The 13,217-nt window shown below is 44.8% G+C and overlaps 1 protein-coding gene across 1 annotated transcript; it reads right to left on the bottom strand.

Moving 5' to 3' along the window:
• Positions 1 to 3,238: 3,238 nt before the first annotated feature.
• Positions 3,239 to 10,861, bottom strand: EDN1 (endothelin 1). The gene is made up of 5 exons (XM_083624109.1): positions 10,421 to 10,861; positions 8,500 to 8,662; positions 6,685 to 6,831; positions 5,889 to 6,002; positions 3,239 to 4,739 (listed from the first exon to the last, which is right to left on the bottom strand). Exons 1-5 carry the CDS (start codon positions 10,470 to 10,472, stop codon positions 4,598 to 4,600), a joined length of 618 nt encoding a protein of 205 aa, XP_083480235.1. The 5' UTR covers positions 10,473 to 10,861; the 3' UTR covers positions 3,239 to 4,597.
• Positions 10,862 to 13,217: the final 2,356 nt, after the last annotated feature.

Here is a 13,217-nt window from a genome sequence, read left to right as displayed (position 1 = left end):
CCAGGAATGGAGGATTTAAGATGGATATGCGGTCGTGTGACCTGCAAAAAATGGTAGTGTGAGTTAAACTATTTTAAAGACTTGATTTCCCTCTGACAGGATTGGGCCTCCTCAACCAACAGCAGCCTTGCTCCTGAATGGGATTTGGGTCTAACATAACTTTATGCCAGCTTAATTTTCACCATCTTTCTTTACACCAGTTTCTTATGCATAATTGTTCCCTTAGGTGATTAATCCTCAGTTTAAACTGTTTGCGGCCTTAGAATTTACCAAAATAAAAAAGATAATTGTAACATAGCAACAGGTTTTCCTTTTTAAAAAATGTATGCACAACTCGTTTTGGGTTTAAGTCTAAAGTGTTTTTTGAAAAATTCCATTGATGGAGCTAACCATTAAACAAAGCCATATATGGTGTTAATATTGGTTTTTCCAGGAACATGACTCAAGATTTTCTTTTTGGATGGGAAAATGCCAGTTGACCTATCTTTGTTTTTGTTATATAAGCCTTTATCAGCCTCATTCTGTGCACGTTTGGAGGAGGAATGGCTACATTCGGGGGGGGGGGGGGAATCAGCTATAAAAAGAAACAGATTAACAAGAAAACTATTAATAGTGTCATGACATTGATGATGTCAACCTAGGAGCCAATACCATTAGAGTACACCCATCTCCCCTCACAGAAACAAGAAAAATAGAGATTGTCGAGGATGCACTTATTCACCATAGTAGTAAACACTTGAGCGCACTATCAATGGCATTTTCTTTATGACTTGGTACTGTAGCCTAAGTACTGTACAGTGGTACCTCAGGTTAAGTACTTAATTCGTTCCGGAGGTCTGTACTTAACCTGAAACTGTTCTTAACCTGAAGCACCTCTTTAGCTAATGGGGCCTCCTGCTACCACCGTGCCGCCGGAGCACGATTTCTGTTCTCATCCTGAAGTAAAGTTCTTAACCTGAGGTAATATTTCTGGGTTAGCGGAGTCTGTAACCTGAAGCATATGTAACCTGAGGTACCACTGTACTCTCATTTTCCTACTCATGTTGAAATATTGCCCCTCAATGAGGCCTAACCTAGATTCACAAAATGTTTAGGGGTGTGCGTACCCCTGCGTCCCCCCAGAAAAGAAAAGCACTGGAAACATCACAAGAGAATGACATGGGTCACGCCGCATCATAACTTGGATTACTCCAACTTTGTCTGGATAAATTAAGCCCAAATCCTGTCACACCAGTGTAAAATTGCACCAATAATTTCGTAAGCTAGACGCAGCCTCACCTAAACGCATCCCAAATCTCACCTGAATTGCAAGAGTTGCGTTTGGATTGCTGGTAATGTCGGGGTAATGGGAGAAAGGAATGAAGAGCAGGGGGCAAACTCTGTCAGGTGCAGATTCTCCCTTCACCACATCGCTGTGGTGAGGAAAGCCTCCTCTGCTGAAATGGCCCATGAGACAGTAGAGAGAAAGTTGTCAAGGTCTGGGCCTCCTTTCCTTCCTCAGCAGCTTCTAGTCCCCTGCTAGGCTGCTCACTTGCTTCACCTCATGGAGCATCAACTTCCTGCCAAGACCTTCCTCTTCTGCCTTTAGGCCCTGAAGCCTTTCCCAGACTGCAGGTGTAACGGTGGGAAAGGCCACACCTGTCTGAATTCTGACCTTCAAGGAGAAAAAGGAGGGAAAACAAGAATGCAGAAAAAGAGAGGAGGGAGAACTTGGGGAAGGGTCATAGCTCAGCGACAGACCATCTGTTTTGCATGTGGAAGGTTCTGGGTTCAAGTTCCAGCATCTCTGAGTAAGACTGGGCATTCCCCCTCAGAAATTCTGGAGGGCTGCCAGTCATAGGAGGCAACGCTGACCTAGAAGGGCCAATGGTTAGACTCAGCGTCAGCCAACTTCCTCTGTGCAGCTCCCTGTCACTGGCGACGTGAATGGGTGGGGAGGCAGGCAGTTGTGCGCTGCAGCCCAGCAGATTGTTATTTTTATTTATTTATTTGAGAAAATGTATCTTCTGCTTACTTGAAAGTAGAGACATCGTAAGCAGTTTACAAAGGACAAGGTCAAATGTTTGTTTAAAATAAAATACTGATAAAAGCGAATGTTAAAAATAAGTTAAATATATATAAAATCAGCCATTTTAAAAGCAATTGTATCTAATACAATTTAAGTATGTTAAAATCACATGCCCAGGTAGGCCTACTGAAAGAAAAAAGTTTTTAACTGAGCACCAGAAACAATACAGCAAAAGCTTCTGTCTAATAATCTCCGCAGGGTGGTTCTGGGTTTTGGATTCCACAGCAAGATAGGGCAAACATGCTGGTTATTTCTATATTTAAACTTTACATATACATTTTTGAAGCCCATTTGTTTGTGTTTATTTGTTGTTTTACAGGTAAGGTTGGTTGCTGAAAGGGAAGAGTGGGACAACGGAGGAGCTTCCTACTCCCGAAAGAGGTCACTAAATCCTATACCCAGAGATAGCTAGAGGAACTGTAACTAAAAACCTTTTTAAATTATATTTTTGTAACAATAATAAAAGGGATCTTTTAATTTTTAGAACTAAAAATACTGAATCTTGCGCCGTAATTAACGGTAATTGAAGGCACAGGTTAATCAAAGGCTGGGCTGCAACTCTCCGACAGACAGGGACATTGGGAGTTCAATAACATCTTTGCATTATTGCTCTGGTATAGATGGAAATGCACTAGCCTGGAAAGTAGGACTGAGCAAGAGAACCCAGTAACATTGATTCTGCTGATAATTTGTATTACAGACTGATGTTAAGTACAGACAAAAGTACAGACATAATTTCTATTGGTTTAGAGGAGTGGGAGACCTTTAGCTCTCCAGATGTTGTTAAACTACAACTCCCATCATCCCTGACCATTGGCCAAGCTAGCTGGGACTGATAGGAGTTGTAGTCCAGCAACACCTAAGGTTCCAGCCCTAGTTTAGAAAAAAGAGAAGTGACCTGAAAATAACTCAGCACTTCTGTTTTGTGAAAAGTTTGCCTGTTTTTCTACACAAACTGCTGTTAAAGGCATAAGAGCATCCCACACTATCCGCCCCCACCCTGGTCATTGCCAAGCCTCCTAATTCTTGACACAGAGCAAAGGTTTTGTTATTAAGAGAAGTGGGATATACAATATACAAAATACTGTGTCCCTCAACTCCTGGAATGAATCTTGTAGCGTCTATAATGAAGCTAAATCACCACCATGAAGAAAGTCCAATGTTAAAGAAAGTTAAAAATATTTATTTCTTATTTCTTATATGTTTACCTTAACAGACATAAGGCATTTTCCCTAATTTCATACAGAAATACATAAGACATGCATAGACCAATATGGCCTGTTTCAATGAATATTCAACATGGTAAATATAATGTCAGTTTCATGAATATAAATACAATATATAGATTAAAAAATATGCCACATCATACAAAATTACAATCCAGACCTTATTCAGCGAATTGTCTTATAGATAAACCCACTGCTATGAACATCCACTGCTTTTTCATCTTATTTTTAAGCCACCTGCTGCCATACAGACTTTCATTTCAAGAGATCTTGCCAATGCAGCATCTACCTCTTATTAGGATATTAATTATCTGCATCTCCACATTACACTAAATGCTGTCAGATCTCCTCTTGCATTGAGTGTTCATGCAGTTTATTGTGTTAAGCTAAACTTCATTTCTGCCAAGCTCGTGTACATCAATCCCAAGCTTGCTTATCTGAGGCTGCAATCGTGTACACACTTACCAGGAAGCAAGTCCCATTGAGCTCAATAGGAGTTGCTTCCAAGTTAAGATATAGGATTGCACTGCAAAAGCAGAAAGGCAGTGAGATCTACTTCCCAGGAATCTGTGCCGTCTTTAGGATGGGGCCTGTTAGTTTCTTTCCTTTGTCAGCACAGAGTGTAGAAGACCATTTTTATCCACAGCCTTGAAAGTTCAGAGCTACAGAATGGCGAGCTACTGGCATTTATGAATGATTAAAAAATAAGAGGTTGTAACAGATGCTTGAAGGTCACACAAAAAAGTTATAACAATACTTTGGCAAGAGTGCAACATAAGAGCATTTGAGGTAGAGTTGTTATGTAGGATGTGTGTCCTGATCCAAGTAGCACAGTCATTTTCCATTTTAATTTAAGTCAAAACGATGCAAGTCTTCTCTTTCAGATCTTGACCTCTTCATTTCTGATCTTCTTGATCCCAAAAGAGCTTGCATTATATGTTAAGAGAAGCCTGCCAAACCAAATAAGATCACTGCTTCAATTTTACCCTCTCTGAAGAAATGGGGCCCAGATTTGCCCTTTCTTCATCTGACAGCCCACCGAAAAAGAAAACCAGTTGAAGGGATGCTTTCTGACCCAACCCATTCAGTGGAATTCCAAGAAGATGGCAGTATTTAACTGCTTTGTCATCTGTCCAAAGGGAAGATTTATTTGGGCCCTCCTCTACTTTCAGAGAGTTAATATTTAGAACAACACTCCTTGATCTTTTCCTGGAGTGGAATGTTAAGAAGTCAAAACAGAGCTTCAGCAATGCTTTGTCAGTAATTCGTGATGACTCGAGGATTAGGGTTGGTGATCTTTCCACTAAGACGTCGTCTTCAGGCTTTCCCAAATATTTTGCTTTTGATATGTTCGGTTATGCTTCATCTGCTTTGGTTTGTGCAGCCTGCTCTTCAGTTTGGCAATATTAAAAGACGCTTTGATACTATTACCGATGGCATCCAACCTGCAGAAACAAGAAACCATTAAATAAATCGAGAGATCATACATTCTGATCTTCCTATTCACATGTAACCCAGATTGTATAGATGCTTGTACATAGCAATTCTGCTCCTTTTTCCTTCCCACCTTTTGAGATGTTAAACGAAACACACATCCACATACTCCTATACCAGGGCTTCCCAAACTTGGGTCTCCAGCTGTTTTGGACTACAACTCCCATCATCCCTAGCTAGCGGGACTAGTGGTCAGGGGCGATGGGAATTGTAGTCCAAAAGCAGCTGGAGACCCATTTGGGAAAAACCTGTCCTATACTAATTCAAGTTGATTCAATATAACCCTAAAGGTCTGCCATATTTTATGGCAGGGAGCAAAGGGATGATAGAAGTCTCACCTGCTAAATCCCTGTATCAGTCGGCTGTTAAAAGCAGTAGCAGTTTCAAAAAGGAAGAATGACAACTAACGCACATTGCACCTCAGTTTTTATTATGAGAATCTGCCTCCATGTACATTAAATGGTGTATATGCAGTATATTTTGGTGTCCATACGTGGAACTCTTTTTGCAGTCATCCACAGCCAGGATTTAATTTATTGTGAGGACTGCATAGGCATGATTTCTCCCCTGAAGAGACTTAGCACTTTGAAGTGCCAAACCCATTTTGGAAGCAGGATATTTACATAAATTTATTAAATGGGATTACTTTCTGCAAGATAATGCTCAACATTAATCACAAAAGTAAGAGATCAATATGCTTCAGGTAAAGTTAAAAGGGGGAGAAAAACACCCTTTAGAGTCACTGCCAGTCTCATCTGTGAGAAAACTTATTTCAGGCACCATATTTGGTGCTTAATTAGATGCTTGCATATGAGCAAAATACATCTGCCAAGTAGCCTAAAGGCAATTCAACTGAATGCAAATCTATCCGATCCAAGGTCCTGTTCCTAACACTTCCTGGTTTCCATGAAGCAGTCTGTTCCATACAATGAAGAAACTGTGTAGGTAACAGTTGTGGTGCAAAGATTCTACCCCAGCTACCAAAAGGCTTCACTTTCCCCAGATTTTTTAAGAGAACTAAACACAGCTTATACCCTCTTGCACAGACATTTCTTTCACTCAACCCTTTCCCCCCACAGGGTATCAAATAACAAACTCACCTTCTCATTTTTTTGCTGTTAGCCAGTTGTCTGAACGCACATTTCAATCCAAGCCCTTTGCAACCTCTATCTTTATGAAGATTTCTCCAGCCTTTCTCTGTGGTGGACTGAGTCCTGTTTATATTTTTAAAAGGAAAGAGCAAAAGAGGTGCGGCTATGAGGACACTTGCATGATTTACATATAATGAACAATTACATTTCTTTTTTTACCCTAGCTTTTCTCCATACTTGTCAACACTCCAGTATTAACTAGACAAGAGCCTAACAGGTATGCTGGACTAAGAGACCAAACATCACTAATGAGTTTCATGGCTGAATGGAGATTTGAATCTTACAGTATGTGAGTCCAACACTCTATATACCACTCTGGTTCTTTGCCTACACTTAAGCTTTTTTTAAAAAAAATTATGGCCTTTTACACACACACACACACACACACACACACACAGGTTCTACTCATGTATAGTATACTTATTCTAGTACAGTAATACCCGCTTCATCTAGCGTCCATTCTGGCGAACGTTCGCGGCAAACCCGGAAGTACCGGAATGGGTTACTTCCGGGTTTGCCGCTGGTGCATGCGCAGAAGTGCTAAATCGCGCTTCGCACATGCGCAGAAGCACAAACCGCTTCGCGCATATGCGGCGCTTTGCCCTGCGTCCTTTTCAGCTAGCGGCCGGAGCTCCGGAACAGATTCCAGTCGCAAAACAAGGTACGACTGTATCTAATAAACTGGAACCTAGCACTCAATTCATTATAGCACAGGTGAAAGAGGACAGAACAAACCAAAACGTACCAGTGTTCTTTTCCAGTCTCGCAGAAGCTTGTGCACTTCTTGTCTTTTAGGTTAGCACACTGGCATCTTCCATGTCTTCCAAGAGGTAAATCTTCCAGTGACCGCCTTGATCGGGAAGGACTCCCGAGCCCATATGGCACAATTCGCCTATCGTTGGAGGGAGGGGAGAGAGAGAAGAGGGAGAGAACTGTTTAATTCACTCACAGAAATAAAAGTTAGGAGCGTTGATTTAAAAGGACTCTGGCCACACCAAAGTTTGAAACTTACATTTGCTAATGACTTCTAACACACATTTGCATAGGCTGGTGGAAAAAGCAACACCAGTTTGCATTTTAGCAAATGTTAGCTGTCACAACTGAAACTTGAGGGAACTCATATTTAGGCTGACTTCTAGAGCCACTTTACAAATTTCATTTTCCGGAGCACAATAGTGTGTGACCAAGACAAATTGATGTTTGCAAACGCTGGCATCAAATATGTATACTTGTCAAGGAGATGTCCCTACTTGAAGACAAAACCCAAGTTTGCTTCTGCACACTGTGCGAAACGTGTTAAAATTCAGAATTCAGTGTGCTGTGTGAGATGTGTTAAAATTCAAGATTCGTTATGCATCTTCATCAGCATGCAATGAGCTCTCTCCCAATTCAAAATACAAATAGGTTGCACCATTCATGTCTATTTAGCAATGAAGCCCTCCTTCCAATTATTACACTATTAAGGCAACTAATTAAAATGCTATTGGTGATGTTAGTGCCAGATGGTGGTTTTTAAAGATACATTTCAGCGCACTTATCAATGGTGCTTTTAATTATACAACACAATTCTTTGGACAACAGCATTCCTGGCCTTTCTTTGCTAATCTCTAATGGTGATTAACCATGGTCCTTCCACACATTATGCTGAGCCAGCAAGGAGCCACAGAAAGAATTTTTGACTAGATTCTGTCTTAGCGGAATGTGCTCAAGATATTCCTCCCCCTCCCTTCTTGGCTACAATCCAGTAACAAATTTCAGTCTAACGCTGCAAATTATTTTGTTTCTGGGTGAATCAACTCTTTTACCCTACCCCAATGCACACACAATCCCGAAACAGAACAATTTAACTGGCTTTAACCTTTTAGCCATTAAGCAGCCTAGTACAAATTCTTTTCAGAAGAATTTAAAATTTGTTTAGGACCAGAATAGCATGAAAAGCTGGAGTTAGTAAGCATGTTTATTCATAAGCAAACCTTGTTTCATATAATGAGCCACTACTCTCTTGGAAGTAAAATGCAACCCTCAGCATTCTTCATGTTACTTCAAGTCTTCTTCTTCTGTCATTAAGAAGCGTCCTAGGATATCCTAGGATGCACCTATAAAGCTACTTAAATCCCACTGGTTTCAGGGATCACAGTCGCAACCATTAGGGCTGCAATCCTACACACCTACTTGAGAGTAAGCCCTTTTGGACTTTGTGAGAGTTACATCTGAATCCACTAAAGGTACTATTAGTGAAGTGATACTTTCAGAAAGCAATGCCTTGATTTGTACTTTTAGTGCAGCAACATGAAATGCTTTGGTGCTTAATTGCTTTTAAAAAATTATGATTTTTTTTTCCAGCTGGCGCTATGCAAAGTCTAAGATACACTTAGCCTTCTGCTTGGTACCAGACTGGTGCTGTGATTATGGCCCAGAGAGAGCACCAGACAGATGAGCTGAGGAGGTTACTTTAAAGGAGGAATTAGCAGGCTAATTATGCCACAACCGCAACCTCGCCGCGATAATAATAAAAAAAACTGCATTAATGGATTAGTTCCAAGGAGGAGGCAGTACTCACTCGGGAGTGTTGATCCAGATGATGTCCAGGTGGCAGAAATAGACACACTCCTTATCCATCAGGGAAGAGCAGGAGCACCGCTTGGACCTGCGCAGCGGCCAGGGGGCGCTCGAAGGCTGCCTTTGGGCGCTCTCGGAGGCGCCGAGCTCCGCGTCTGCAGCATCTGCAGGAGAGAGAAAGAGCAGCGCTTGAGCGGCGCTTGTGCAAAGGGGAAAGAAGCCACGAGACAGGCAGGCGCTCCTATCGGAGCTGGGCCGGGAGGGAAGGCGCGCTATTCGGAAAGGAGACGGGAGAGCTGCCATGCCTGCAGGGCAGCGCAAGGTTTATCAGGGACACGCGGCGATCGTCGTTACCGGGCAACTTTCTCCACGTGGCTGACAATAAAGACGCAGCTTTTTTGGCTGACGTTCTTGATCCGAGCCAGCAGAGGAAGGCGAAATCTAAGGGGGACTTTTAAAAAGCAAGGGCTTTTAAACCGGAGCGCTTCTGTTTTATGGCGCCATGCAAGCAGCTGATGAGTCTTAAATCCATTTCACACATTGTTGGAGGAACCGCAGAGCCGGAGCGGTGGCTGCCTTGGGGATGCCCTCCGAGGGGGGCCTTAGACCCAGTTCATTCCCCCTCCACTCCACTCCACCTCGCTTTCCCTCACCTCCTGATGCTGCGTGACATAGGAACCAACTCCTAGGGGCCGAGGTCCCTTCGCCTCCCCAATAAAGTATTTGAGGGGGTCGCTAGCGCCCGCCCCAGTTGATGGGCATTGCCATTCAATTGTGCGTGTGGCTTCTTGTGGAGGATCCTGCGGGACAAAGCTTACCTGCCCCCCCCCAATATTTTATTCAAGTTGGCACCTCTGGAAAAATCGTAACCTAGCCTACTGGGAAGCAACCCTTGTATTCAGTGGGGGCTTATTCCCCAGTCTAGGGAGGGTAGCTCGACTCCTTGAATTCATACAATCGCAACAAGTTCCATTAAATAGGCGAATCGAGAGTCCCTGCGCTTATTCTGAAGATGCTCACTAAGAGGGAAAATGCGATCCTGAGCATCTTTCGAATAATGTTTGTGCAGGGTAGGTATAGGTATGCTACGGAGGCTAAAACGGAGCCAGAATCAGATCAGGTAAGGCAATTTGCGATTTTTAGGCAATGGATGGGCTGGTTGTACCTTTTTATTATTATTAGGGTTTACTTCCGAGTAGGCATGGGCATGGGCAGGCCGCTTGTAATTCTCACCGGCGGCGGGTGCCTCCGCATGTGGAGTTTGTGGGTGTCTCCAGCGTGCCAAAGTCTGTTCAAAGGAATGGGTTTTTAGGAGCGCTTAGCTCTGCAAAGGAGTGCGGTAAAACCAGGATGCCCTTAGTCCGAAATCCCATCCAGGTTACCTCCCCGGGCTCAACATGTCAATGCAGAATTATTCGTAGAGATTAAACAAGGTCGAGAAAATCCGCTCGAAGGGATGAGACGGGGCATATAAAAGAAAAAACCCTTTAAATAATCGAACTTTCGCAACCACAAAACCAGTAGCGGCAGAATACTCGTTTACTCTGTGTGCGGTGCACATGCCACCAAACATTTATCCGCCATAAGATCGCGTTAACTCTCAGAGGAATCTGGTTAAAACCAGCCACTCCGGGTTAACGGCCTTGTGGATCGCAGCCGAGGCGCTCCTTAACACCTTGGCAGCAAGCGAAGCGAAGAAGCCAGCGCTCAGGTAGAAGAGAGTTTCAGGCCAGTGACCTCAGAGCCTTATGACTCTTCCTCGGCTGGACGCAGTCTACCAGCAAAAGTACACTCTTGACCTAGGCACGCTTGCAGTGGGAACTTGGAAAAACGGGAGTGGAGGGGGTAGGAGAAGCATGCATTATCTCCCCCCCCCGGGGGGGTGAAAAAAGAAAGAAAGCGCAGCGGATTCCTCAGCTTACCTGTGTGGCTGATCACAAAGAGCAAGGGAAGGATCAGTCGCGTGTAATCCATTCCGACGACTCTTCTGGTAAACCCAAGGCAAGCGAATGGAACTCCCCCTTTAAACCCCGTTTGCTCCCGCAGCAGGTTGCAGGTAGTAGCCGAGCGACTGTGCTTGCTCGCCAAGCATCCAAGGAAGACGAAAGGACTCCGCAATCCGCTAGGCAGCAGTGAGGCTGTGTCTCCGTGTTGCAACGAGGCTCCCTGCGAGCTTCTGCCCGCGCTGGCTCTGGGCGGCTCCTTTTATACCGCTCCCCTACAGAGCGGAGTAAACAGCGCTCCTACTTTATTTTATCCCGAGACAATGTTATTGTGTCATTAGTCACCGAGAGGCAACGTGCAGAGCGAGATAAGGGCAGGCTCGGGAGGAAATCGCTGCGAGCTTCTGAGGCAGACGCCGTCTGGCAAGGCAGGGGCAGGGTTGCACAGGAAAATAAATACCCGGAGCAGACCTTTCGGAAAGACCGAAATCCCGCGGGCCAAGGGCGCCTCCAGCGCGCGGCCGCCAGGGGGCGCACCGCCGCGGCCTCTGCTGCGCCTGGGGGGCTTTGGCCCGCTGCCCGTGATTAGAAACGGCAGTGGGATTGCTTTCGGGTCAGGTTTTAAAAGGCGGGAGGCGGCCACGGGAAATTGCCCCCCAATATATGCAAAAGACAGCGATGGTTTACTACCTTCAATTCTGTGCCTGAGTTAGCATTTATTCAGCGGGGGGGGGAGGGGTTTCACTGCGGGGTCCCTCGAGATATTTCTGGACTCCCATCACCCATGACCATTGGCCATGCTGGCTGGGGGACCAGCAACACCTGGAAGGCCCACCCCTACCCCCTGCGTTCATTTAAGGGACCCCTGACCATTAGGTCCAGTCGTGGCTGACTCTGGGGTTGCGGCGCTCATCTTGCTTTATTGGCGGAGGGAGCCGCCGTATTGCTTCCGGGTCATGTGGCCAGCATGACTAAGCCGCTTCTGGCGAACCAGAGCAGTGCACGGAAACACCGTTTACCTTCCCACCGGAGCAGTACCTATTTATCTACTTGCACTTTGACGTGCTTTTGAACTGCTAGGTTGGGAGGAGCAGGGACCGAGCAACGGGAGCTCACCCCGTCGTAGGGATTTGAACCGCCGACCTTCTGATCAGCAAGTCCCTAGGCTCTGGTTTAACCCACAGCGCTACCTGCGTTAACATTCGCAGCTTGCACGGCAGCCTTGAAACGGGAGGAGGGACCTGTGGCCAGTCCTACTGCTATCATGACCAGTGGTCAGAGATTATGGGAGCTGGGCTCATGCAACCTCTGGCAAGCCACAGGTTCCCTGCATTTTTAGCTCATTTCAAGGCTCCAGGTCTACTCATTGCATGCGTGCCTGGGAGTATACAGTTGGATAGTGAAATAAGAACTTTTCATGGATAAAAAAAAATAATCTTCCCAGATCAGACAAAAGCTCCATCCAGTCTGGCGCCCTGTTTTCGTCAGTCGCCAAGCAGCTACCCTTGGAAACTCACAAGAAGGATACTGTACAGAGAGGGAGCTATCTTGTCTTGGCTCCAGCATGTAGCAATCCGAGCGACACGGCCTCTGAGTACAGACTGCAATAGTTCCATTTTTAGCTAGCATGGCGAGGGGTGGGGGTGGGGTCTAATCCCTGTGGATTTGTCTAATCGCCTTTTAGCAACCAACTACACCAGCTACCACCACTGCAGTTTGTGGTCATGAACTCGTAGAATCACAGAATTGTAGAGTTGGGAGGGACTGTGAGGGTCATCTAGTCCACCCCCCGGCAATGCAGGAATCTTGTGTCCAAGGCGGGGCACAACCCTGAGATTAAGAGCCACCGGAGCTATCCCAGATCCATAAACTAACTATGCCTGGTTTGTGTGGCGTACTTCCTTTTGCTCATTCTACAAGCAATTTCTTTGTAAAGAAGGAATGAGATGGAGGTAGCATCTGCCCCGTTTTCTATGTGCATTCGAGACCAGAGTGTATTAAATCCAAGGCCTTTATAACAGGTGTGGTTCACCTGTGGCTCTTCAGGTGTTACTGGACTCCAGCTCCCGGCAGCCCCAGCCAGTGGTTTCAACAACCAAGGGAGGTGTTGGGAGGATGGGGGGGGAAGTTCCCCCAGTTCTGGTATATTGCAATGGGAGGGTTTTTTTTATTAATGGCAAATCGGCTAAAACGTTACTAAAAATGGAACTGTACTTAAGAACATCAGGAAAGTCCTGCTGGATCAGAGCAAAGGACCATTTAGCCCAGCATTCCATTTCTCACAGATGCTTGTGCGAAGCCGAAGGCTAAAGCATTCTCCCCACTTGTGAGTCACAGCAAATCAGAGGCATTCAGAAGTAGTGCATGGCCAACACTGCTATTAGCCACTGATAGCCTTTGTTCCATGATTTTTTAAAAATTATTTCAAAAACGGGCAACACTACTGCATGAAACAAGAGTACATCTAACCTTAATCAGTTTTCTGTGTGATAAGCATGTTTGAACTTGCCAAGTCTGTTGCTTAATGGTGTGCCATATTTTTTTATGGTGTTTGGGGCTGCTTCCAAGATTATTTCAGGAAATGCATCTACAATCCAAGTGAATCATCAATGCATTTATTTTCTTTTGGAATGCATTGGGCTTGCTGGAGGAAAGACTGTGCATTGGCAAAGGTATTTTTATTGCACAGCAATGTATGAATATTAGACAAGGAAGGAGAAAAGGCATTTGTGGGGTTTTTATTATTATTTTGAAAAGGGTTACATTTGGATGATTA

Source organism: Podarcis filfolensis (assembly GCF_964270895.1).
Source record: "Podarcis filfolensis genome assembly, chromosome: 7".
NCBI classification, from domain to species: domain Eukaryota; kingdom Metazoa; phylum Chordata; class Lepidosauria; order Squamata; family Lacertidae; genus Podarcis; species Podarcis filfolensis.
Note: the sequence above shows the minus strand (reverse complement) of the source record. Positions and strands in the feature narration are given on the sequence as shown.

Excerpts from the sequence above, each read along its gene's own strand:
- EDN1 (XM_083624109.1), bottom strand. The coding sequence starts at position 10,472 with ATGGATTACACGCGACTGATCCTTCCCTTGCTCTTTGTGATCAGCCAC. Across the intron at positions 6,003-6,684 it reads GAGACTGGAAAAGAACACTG|GACTCAGTCCACCACAGAGA; the intron begins GTACGTTTTGGT and ends AAATATAAACAG. Across the intron at positions 4,740-5,888 it reads AACAGCAAAAAAATGAGAAG|GTTGGATGCCATCGGTAATA; the intron begins GTGAGTTTGTTA and ends TTGTTTCTGCAG.